This window comes from Chenopodium album, chromosome 19, assembly GCF_948465745.1.
Source record: "Chenopodium album chromosome 19, dcCheAlbu1.1, whole genome shotgun sequence".
Taxonomy (NCBI): Eukaryota; Viridiplantae; Streptophyta; class Magnoliopsida; order Caryophyllales; family Amaranthaceae; genus Chenopodium; species Chenopodium album.
Genome location: NC_137852.1, coordinates 10,875,647 through 10,886,199, shown reverse-complemented (window position 1 = coordinate 10,886,199; position 10,553 = coordinate 10,875,647). Strand labels below are relative to the sequence as shown.

General features: G+C 33.2%; 1 protein-coding gene across 2 annotated transcripts; it reads left to right on the top strand.

Annotated features, from left to right (window-relative positions):
* Positions 1–3,062: 3,062 nt before the first annotated feature.
* On the top strand, positions 3,063–10,351 carry LOC145594630 (SUMO-activating enzyme subunit 1B-1-like). Of its 2 annotated transcripts, none has more exons than XM_081650957.1 (11): positions 3,063–3,169; positions 3,321–3,420; positions 4,052–4,103; positions 4,199–4,394; positions 5,403–5,482; positions 5,628–5,744; positions 6,505–6,555; positions 6,702–6,768; positions 9,510–9,613; positions 9,693–9,797; positions 9,904–10,351. In XM_081650957.1, exons 2-11 carry the CDS (start codon positions 3,338–3,340, stop codon positions 10,018–10,020), a joined length of 972 nt encoding a protein of 323 aa, XP_081507083.1. In that variant the 5' UTR covers positions 3,063–3,169; positions 3,321–3,337; the 3' UTR covers positions 10,021–10,351. The 2 variants fall into 2 exon arrangements, with proteins under 2 accessions (XP_081507083.1, XP_081507084.1); XM_081650958.1 differs by having other exon boundaries at positions 3,120–3,169; positions 3,308–3,420.
* Positions 10,352–10,553: the final 202 nt, after the last annotated feature.

Here is a 10,553-nt window from a genome sequence, read left to right as displayed (position 1 = left end):
ATAATTCATTTAGCGTTGATTACGCATCGAACGGGTTTCCACTTAAACCTCCCTCAATAAATTGAGGTTCACTGACACGGGAGCTAACCGTGCCAGCACACCTATGCCACACATTGGTGGCGGAATTCCAGCGCATAATAATAAAAAGGAATATACAGCGTCTTGTACTCCATTAGAAGTTATGGTTAAATATAAAACCTCATAACTCCCCCCATTGTTCATACTCAAGGTATATACGTTCCAAGAGTTTTGGTGCGTAATCTCTTTCACTTTACGTTATTTACAGATTATTAAACTTGGTGATGACTCTTAAAGCATAACAATTCAATCATCAATAATAATTCAATCACTCAAACATACCAATTTAATTCTTGAATATTTAGTGACCACATAATATTTAATGTTGAACCCTTTTTAATCTACCTCAGTGTCAAAGACACCTTAAACGCATAAAGCGCCAACAATCCTATCCCTCGGTGTTAAAAACACCTTAAGTGCACAAAGGCACCAACATACTATTTATTCCTTGTGTACATAGACACTTATATAGCTCCTTCCTCATGCTTAATGCATCAATAAAAATTATATGGACTATAATAAAATTCCTTTTCAATATTCCAAACATAATTAAATAATTAGTTTAATTAAACATGCTCTCTAACATGCCATAAATAAATATGTAGTCCATATACTCATGCCAAAAATATAATTTCCAATCCATAGATCATCACAATAATTCATGCTTCATAATTCAATCACCAATACTAATAATTCACAATTTAATACATAAACCTTAGCATGATACTACATGTAATTGATTGAAACCAAACCTAGCATGATTCTACATTATCAAATATGCTAAGTACGCGAACGTACCTCAATTAAGCCCATAAAGTGGCCGAAAATACTACAACAATTCCCGAATCAAGTCTCCTACAATAAGGGACAATAATACTAAATTAATTACTCTTGTATACACAATTTTCAGCAACTTAAACTCACTTTAAACTATTTAGAATAATCTGAAAATTATTTAAAAACCCCTAATTAAACTCCTTTTTAATAGGTTATCACACCCTTTTATTAAAATCACAATTATACTACTTTAAATAAAATTCCAGCATTTTAAACTAATCAAAAACCACTTTAAAACTTCATCAAAATACATCTTCATACTTAAATTATCCATAGAAAAATTAAATTATCTCTTACCCTTTAAACTCAAGGATAAAATTTTAAAAAAACTTCGTTAAAAACCAAAAACTGCCCAAAAATCATACTTAGAGGCTGAATTTGGCCACGAGAGGGTGGTGCTCACTACCAAAGGTATGAGTCTTTCTTAAAACGTTGTTTCCACATGGAAAACACTACTTTTTTGTCAAAATCGGATGAGTTTAGAACCTGATCGGGATTAAAACGGGATTAATATTAACGAACGAGAATCTAAAAATTAAAACACGAATTTATGTGTTCAAAATAATCTAGAAGTAAGTTAAACTAATAAGTAGCTATAATCACCAAAATTTCAAAACATCATTACTATAAAAGCCCTAAATCAATTGTTCATAAAAACCCTAAAAATCAAGTCTTTAATAATTTTAAAACCCTAACTTATAATTTTATGAAATCTGAAAATAAAACACTTTATTATTTAAAATTTACAATCTTTAATCATCAAAACATAATTATGATACTAATCAAACATACTTTGAATAATTAAAACCAAAACCCATAAATAAAATCATCAAAATAGCTAGAATGAAAAGAGGAGAGAAAAAGGAAGAAAATAAGACTAACCTTTTTGTGTGGGAAATTTTGGGGATCTAGTAGATATAAATAGTGTAGGGTAATTAGTGTAGGTTTGGGCTTCATATAGTCATGGACTTTAAATGTTGAAATAGGTGGCCCAAAAGTAAAAATACGGTGATTGGGTTCATAAGAAAGATGGCTACATTTGGATTAAATACTTGTTGACCCAAATATAAATACTTGCTTTATCTATAATCCAATAATTAAAATAGTTTGACCCAAAATATATTTTATAGTTAAATAAATAATTTATAAAATACATTAAAAATACGGTGTATTACAATATAATTCATTTATTTTTCACAAGATTAAAATAAAAATACATATGATGTAAAAAAAAAAAAGGTAACACTAACTATACAAATAGTCGAGCATAACTATTACATTAAAGCAAGAAGTACACAAACTAGCAACGCGGGGCATCGCCCGGGTACACACTAGTTTTGATGGTTATAGGGTGCGTTCAACAACTTTTGATAGCAATTTAGCTTATGAAATATTATTATTTCATAATAGTTTTTGAAGTAGTGATTGTCAAAAGATATTAAATTTTCATTATTAAAATTATTATTATTATTATTTTTTTGATAGTTAGTTTTTTTGGTCGAACATCCACCATAAAACTATTTTGACAGTTACATATAATACCTGCTTGTTGGCATCTGATATCTACTCACATTCAACTCCACTTCATGGGGTCGTTTGGTTGGATCGTTTGGAATGGAGTTGGAATCCAACCCTTTTTTTTTTTTTTTTAATTGTACTTTTTAACTATCATTTTCCAAGGGCTATGATTCTCCCAATAACTATGAATCTTATACTCACCTCTCCTCATAAGATTCACATTCATTCTATAAATGAAGCATATAATCCATTTCAATAGTAAAAGCAAACAACTTTTGACTAGTATGGGTTTTAGAATCCACACTTCCTTAATAGTATGCGATTCCATACATATCCATTTTAATTTAATGAACCAAACATCCCTTAAGTAATTTTAGCGAACTCATTAGTGGTGTCAATTCGAGTCAGTAGGTTGGATGTGGCTGATTCTATATGTGTTGGGTCTAGACCAAGTTTGATTCACGATAAAACACTCGTGTTAATCCAGATCAAAATCTTAATCAAATCACTTCCAAATCAGGTTAGATATAAGTAGATCGAGTCAGTTTCTGACATCACGCCAGTAACAAAAACTAAAGCCACACCTCGAAAAGTAGTTGTTGACCCGTTGAAGTAGAATACATCAAAAGACGGAATAAACCCCAACCAAATAAACGTTCCCACACTTTCACTTCCCGCTGCTTGGAATTTCATTCGTCACTCACCCATTAACACTTTCTCTCCAGTTCTTAATCCAGTGAGTTTTTTATTCCATTTTTTTCCATAATTCTTGATTTTTTTGTTTAGTTCTTCTGCAATTTTTAGTTTGATCTCGTTGATTGTTAAAATTATATGAATTTTGTTATAAATTCGTTGATTTTAGGGCTAATTTTAGTTGTAATTTTTAGGGTTGATTTTGAGAAAAATGGATGGAGATGCGTTAACGGAGCAAGAAACTGCGCTTTATGATCGTCAAATTAGGGTTTGGGGTGCTGATGCTCAACGAAGGTATACCCAATTTATTTATATTATTAATGTAGCTGTTATTTATAATTTATGATTGATTTTAACCTGCTTAGCTTTGTGTAATGGTTTGAACTAAAATTATACACTAACATTTGGTAGATTAACTTAAATGTTTTCTAAGAAATTTGTTCGAATCATGTCGAATTTAACTCATGTAATAATTTTGGATATGCATAGTTTTCTGGTAATTTCAAGTAAAGTTGCTTGTTTTTGTGCAAAATTTGCTAGGTGTTAGCTATTTTGTTAGGAATTGAAATATGCTTGTAAAAGCCATTAAAACATTGTTGGAAGGAGTGTGTTCATTTTGTCAAAGTAAAATGATTATCTGCAGTTTACATATGAAGGAGCTACTCATATTGTGTGATATGGATAATGTATTGTTTACTGGTATTTTAAGTAAGATTGCGTGTTTTTGTGGAAAAATTGCTTGGTTTTGTCCAAGTTTGTGAGGGATTGAAAGTTCTTACCAAGGTCACAAATACATTTTCGTGATCTTCTAAAGATGGGTTCATTTTATTGGAGGAGGTAGCGTTTTTGTATTGTTGATAATGATTATTGGCGTTTTACACATAAATGCTTGTTAGTTTGATGATTGATTGGTTTTGTGTTGTAGGCTGAGTAAAGCCCATGTGCTGGTTGGTGGGATGAAGGGAACAGTTGCTGAGGTTTCTTTCTTATCCTTTGTGAAATTTTTTTTGATGCAAAAAACGAAGGTGTTACAAACATTTTATATGCTGGTGTTTCTTTGAGTACATTGCAGGTCTGCAAGAACATTGTGTTAGCTGGTGTTGGAAGTCTTACATTAGTGGACGATAGTCCAGTAACGGAAGAAGCGCTGAATGCTAACTTCTTAATAACTCCAGACGAGAAGCTCTATGCAGGGCGCTCTATAGCAGAGGTTTGTTGCGACTCTTTGAAGGATTTCAACCCAATGGTTCATGTCTCTGTGGAAAAAGGTATGCAATTTGGGAAATACCTTATACCTTATTTATGTTCTCTCTTTTATTCTGTTCATTCAAGTTCTATAGTTTAATTGTTGTTGGTTACTGTATTGTTTTTCATTGAAATTTGGAAAAAACACTTAGTTTTTAACTTTTGAAGTTTGGGACTAAATGATTTCTTTTGTAAAGCAAGTGTTTGGTTGTTGGCTATCTTACTGCTTGCGACGGAGTTGTAGCCAGATATTGTTGTAGCTGTGTAGCAGGGCCTTTCTAAAAGATCTAGGAATGTAATAAAGCAGAACTGTATAAATTATCAGTTTTAGTTTGACAATTTTATGTGTGAAAAGTAATAATTTACATAGCCTTCTATTATTTGGCTTGTAAAAGAGGATAACAAGCTGATTGAAGAACTAAAAAGTTTATTATTTTAGATTATTTCCATCAGTTTGGAAGGGAAAACTAAATAGTACAAATATAACTTGAGGATTTTCTTATTAAACATCTAAAGTTTTCTGCACTTTAACAGGCTTTACCTCTTAAAATCCAAGTTCTCAAAGACACACTGTTGGTTAATAATGTGAAGTTTTTATTCCATAAGAGAGCCATAGCTTGCTGATTAGCCGTATTGACAAAAATGGATAGCTGTTTTATTTGGACTCTCCGAATTATTTAAAGTTTTTATGATGGAAAGTTTACCTTTATTTCGTTTATTTTGTTTATCTATTAGTTTTAAGGATTATAGTCAAGCTTATACATCCAACTGTCCAAGCAAACTGTTGGACATGCATCTTGTCAGTATTTAGAGAATTGGATAATATGTCTCTCTGAGTACAAGGTTTTGCTGATTTCTGCCTTCATATTAGAGATTACTAAAAGTAAGCTACACTAACTATCCAAACTAATTTATTTGTATCAACTATCATTTGTTATTTCCAAGTGATAAGTATCTCTTCAAAGTTTCAATTGATATAGCCCATATAGGTTTTCTGGTGAGAAGGTTTATAATAAAGTTTATACTTGCAGGTGATTTGTCAAGTCTCAGTACAGATTTTTTTGAGAAGTTTGATGTTGTTATAGTCAGCAATTCCTCTCTAAGTACAAAGGTAGAGTAGACATATTTCATTGTATATGCTGCTGTGTAGTTTGTAGCTTCCTGAGGTGTTCTGCACCTTCATTTAATATTGATGACACTTGACATACATTCTTCTTCTTCTTCTTCTTCCTCCTGTTGGTGCTCTCAAATTACAGAAAGCAATCAATGAGAAATGCCGGAAGTTGTCGAAGCGTATTGCATTCTATTCAGTTGATTGCCGTGACTCTTGTGGTGAGATATTTGTTGATCTGCAGGACCATTCTTGTACAAAGGTTAGCTCTTGCTTTTTGGATTGCAAATGTAAATTGTCATTGCGTGTTTACTCGTCATATTTAAAGGGGTCACTGCTATGAGTGTTATTTATGTTATGCAAACTGATTCGGCTGTAGTCAGACTAGCCTTATATTGAGTGTGAAAATGTTGCCTATGCTGATGCTGTTCTAGTCCAACATTTTAGTCTCTGTTCTATTCGGCTTGTTTTTTCTGTACTGCTCAGAAATGTTTTGATTAAGTCTGAACTTTATTTGTTTTAACTTATCTTGAATTATTATTAGAGCTTATTTAGTTTATAAAAAGACAAGAAAATGACAATAAGTAAAAAAAAAACAGAGATTTTTTGTTAGTGATATTGTTCTTCATGAGGAATGGATTTTCTTCCATTTTCTTTATGTTGCTGTAATTGTCACTTTCATTAATAGGTATCAATATTAACAGGTTAAATTATTTTTCTCAGTATTAATTTTTTTTTAAAAATAATTTTTACTTAATAATAATTAAAGAAAATTTTGATATAAATAATAAATTAGCAAGCGTGAAATCAGAAATGTTGCAAGTAAAAAAATAATAGAAGTATATTACCACCTCCATCCTGTATTTTTGTTAATAAGTTGTTGGTTCAATCATATTAAGAAACAATAAGCAAATTTCCTTTTTTTTTTTTTTTAATTATTATTCTTTTATTTTTATTATTAATATATGTATCTTGTTTTTTCTTCAATTTGCTGTAAGTGGTGCTGTTCTTTATCCTTGCAGAAGCAGGTCAATGAGACTGTTGAATGCCACCTGCAGTATCCTAGTTTTGCGGTATGCTTCAATAACCATTCAGCTAAGCACTAGAAAACGTGGATTCGTGTTTCTTACCTTCTCTTCCCTGTTCCAGCTCCAGGGTCAGAAATTTTGGTATCATGAAATAATGTTGTAACTCATTATTAAGATGTCTCTTATGGCAGGAAGCGATTGCAGTACCATGGAAGAATCTTCCTAAGCGAGTCTCCAAACTTTTCTTTGCCATGAGAGGTATGTTATTGTTTTTCTGTTTGGCTTTTACTTTGTGTTTTTATAGATGCTGTCGTTGTTGTACCCATTCTTCTTCATCTTACACTCAGAAAACTTAGATCTGTTATTGTTCATTGTTGTGATGTGTGGATTGGCTTTTATGGCTGGCAATCTGTCACTGACTGGTTATGGACTGACTGATAAAGGCTTGCTGGTTTTGTTATTAGTGTTTAGTTGCTTTTAGGATCTAAATACTTTTTCCAGCATGCAACTTCTAGTCGTCAAGAATACCTTTTGATTTGTCAATTAAATCTGGGTTAGTACTCTTTATGTGTACTTTCTTTAGGCATTTGGTTTTTTGGAAGATAGTAGTATATGTTTGTTTGGAAAATTTCTTCTCTATTATCTTCAAACACAAAACATTTTTCCCATTGAAGTTTCTCTATTTTGGGTGTAGGATAATTAATTTTTAATTTCTTACCTGGCATCAGCTCGAGCACAGTTTTTTTCAGGTGAAAAGGGTAGCTGGGGTTTGGCTTTCTCTGTCCTTGTCGAATTTTCTGTCATTTATCTTTTTGAGGTCTGGCTTCACCCTCTTACCAAATCCTGCCATACGGTCTTCAGCTGCTATGCTTCTTTCTTAATTGTTTATGCTACAATTGCTACTTTATGCTGTGGGTTACATTCCACACAAACATAGCTGTGGTTCCTTTCAGCTAATTTATTTTTTTACTAAAAAATTAGCATATTTTGGCCTTTTATTTTATGTATTTATTTATTTATTTATTTTTATGTATGAGTTTAAGTAGATTAGTCTTTAATGTATTTGAATGGCCTTCATTTTGGGGTTTGAAGGGAGGTGCAAAGGCCAATTTAGAATAGCTCTCCCTTTGGCAGGACAATACATCATATTGTAGCATCTATTGCCTCGCCTAGATGAGGATAAAAAAAAGGCAAATCTACTATTTATAGGCCATCTGTTCTTTACTTTACCTTGGCAAAGGAACATATTATTCTTGAATCCTGACCTCTATTATCCAAGAGAGCTTTTTGACTTATAAATGACAATACAAGCAGATCCTGTTACTTCTAATACACTGCCTGTTCTCATGAAAATATTCACTGACCATATTATTGGGTTGCCAAGCAAGTAGCAATTTACCAGCTATCTTTTAGCCACTTGTGTTACTGCTTATGTATAAAACACTTAATGGTGAAAAACCTATGTACAAGACACTTGCATATTTGATGCACAATTTCAATGAGTGCCATTGTTCGACACCTGATGATAGTCTGTTTCACCCGGAGTTCAGCAAGAGGATGTTTAAAGAAAATAAAGATTATGAACGGAGGGGATTTGTTGTCCTGGAACTTGGGAAATAGCTTGTTTGTCCGAGCTCCTTCCATTTGAACTGGTCTTGAAGCCTTAAATTCTGATATGAGAATATCCATAAAGTTGGCGGTTCCAGAGAATGTATCTGGTGATGATAGTTGCAGTTTAGCTTGTGATGACTGGCATGGGTAGAGAGGGAGGCTAAGGATTGATGATGAGGAGAAAGAAAATGGTATGGTTTATTTGAAGTTACCTTGGAAAGCATAATATTGTTTGTGCTTGAAAGCTTTGAACTTTTCATTCTTTTCTTTTAGGTTTCATGCCACATGTTTTTGGCAAGCAATTTTTTTTTCAACAACCCAGTAAAAGACTGCCAAATAAGTAGTTGATAGGCTTAGCTTTCATATGTTTGGCACCCATTCCAATCAATAATAGCTGCACGTGTTTTTGAACCCCCACCCCCACTCTTTAGCTCCTTCATAACCTTCTCTGCTGACAAGGTTGATGTTGGAGATGGACACCTTGAGATGCATACTTACATCTGAGGTCAACTAATCTTGTCAGATGTACTTAAATGTGGAATCATGCCGTCAAAATGTGAGATTTTGACTGCGAGACACGTCTAGGAGACTGGACTCTTGACAGGAGATAAGTGAGTGGATGAATGGATCTTTTATGACTTAAAAGACCCTTTCAATGAAGAGATGGCTGAGGAGGAGGTGCTTTCAAATCTCAATTGACTTGAGAGATATCTACACTCGGAGCCAACCATATACAAGGATACCGTGTGTTAAGTGAAATAGAACTAAAATTGTGTCAGTCATCCATTTCTTCATTTTCTTTTTGGGCACTGGTGATTAGTATTAGGCGTCTGTAGCTGAAAGTGAATATATTTGGACTCTGAGACAAGCCAAACTGGTCTGCCATTTCTGAATAAGTACTAAAATCTGTCGATGTGCTCCTCCACACTCTGTGGCTGTGTGCAAGTATTGGTTTGTTATTGTCATGTATGTCCATGAGTTGTTTGAGACTATTGAGTGTTTTAATTGACATGATATAATAATAGATAAAAAAGGCTTGAGGTGTTTGAGCTATTTTGATTTTTTGGAAATAGTCAATGAATTTTTCTTTTTAGGTGGGAATACATGGGTCTTTATCTCAAGCAAAATTATGTTGTTTGAGGGTTGTTTTCATTGCCAAGAAAACAAAATGAAATCTGAAGGGCTTCAGCCCTTTTGCTTTCTCCGTAAGATTTATAAATTGAGATATTTAAGAGCTTCCTTGATCCAAATACATCCTCGACGACTTTCTACTATTACTCCCATCTTTATCCGCCAAACAAAGATTGTAGCTTATTTTCTCTTTGCCACTTTGAGATGTTGAGGTTTGTTGATATCTATATCTTTTTCCATTTTTATCTACTGGTCAGTCATAGAAAAGTTCGAGGAGTCAGAGGCACGTACTTCTGGTGAAATCTCACTTGCTGATCTTCCTGATGTTCTGAAGCTAAGGAAGGAACTCTGTGAAGCACAGGTATGCTAGATTGCTAGAAGTCTCATTTACTTGTAATGATCTGCCAATTTGTAATGTTAACTTCTTCTATCTGTTACAGTCGTTCAATGAATCTCAAATTCCCGATTCCCTCCTTGAGAGATTGCTGCTGGGTAAATTGGAGTTCCCTCCAGTTTGTGCCATTATTGGCGGGATTCTTGGACAGGTAACTAAATAAATCATTCTTCTTTTGACTGTTTTAGTTGGTCATCAGTACAGTTATCATTATCGTTTCTAAATATTCTTCTATAAATTTTGCATTCCAATCTTAGGAAGTCATTAAAGCTATATCATGCAAGGGAGAGCCAATCAAGAATTTCTTCTACTTTGATGCCATGGATGGTAAAGGTGTAATTGAGGATATATCGAATCCCAATTCTGCTAGTTGAGTAGTCATATGGTATTAGGGTGGTTTTGTTTTCCTCCAATTTAAGTAGATTGGATGATGCTTTAGGGAAATTAGCACAAATTAGCGTAGAAAAAGAGGCTTCATTCGTTGCTTCGAATATCAGATGGAAAACTTTTCACACCTTGATGTTGAAGTGGGTGAAAATGAGCCTCACATTTCTCGTAGGATCTAACTGTATGATTATTCTCTGAGGCTGGTAAAGTGTTCTTCCAGGTGAAGAAGGTTAGTGTTTTTTGCGCAATTGCTGCTCCTAATACTTACCAATGTGATTAATGTGATTTAGGCAATGTGATTAACTTATTTTTGTTTAACTTAATTTTTGCCGAACCTTTGCATAACCGGATTCATGTTTTTGTTGAACTTAAGCCTGGTTCACCTTATTTGTGCTTATTTGAACTTATTTGATTTGGTCTAATCGGGTCCGTTTAGATTTGAATGTCAAATTTGACCAAACTTTGACCTCAAATATATGATAATCTATACTTGAAAAAATATATTAAGTGGGGTCTTGTT

What these genes read in the sequence shown, in the direction of transcription:
- LOC145594630 (XM_081650957.1), top strand. Translation starts at nt 3,338, where the DNA reads ATGGATGGAGATGCGTTAACGGAGCAAGAAACTGCGCTTTATGATCGT. An exon ending in ATTCCTCTCTAAGTACAAAG is followed by an intron (nt 5,483 to 5,627) that starts GTAGAGTAGACA and finishes CTCAAATTACAG; the next exon opens with AAAGCAATCAATGAGAAATG. An exon ending in TGCAGTATCCTAGTTTTGCG is followed by an intron (nt 6,556 to 6,701) that starts GTATGCTTCAAT and finishes CTCTTATGGCAG; the next exon opens with GAAGCGATTGCAGTACCATG.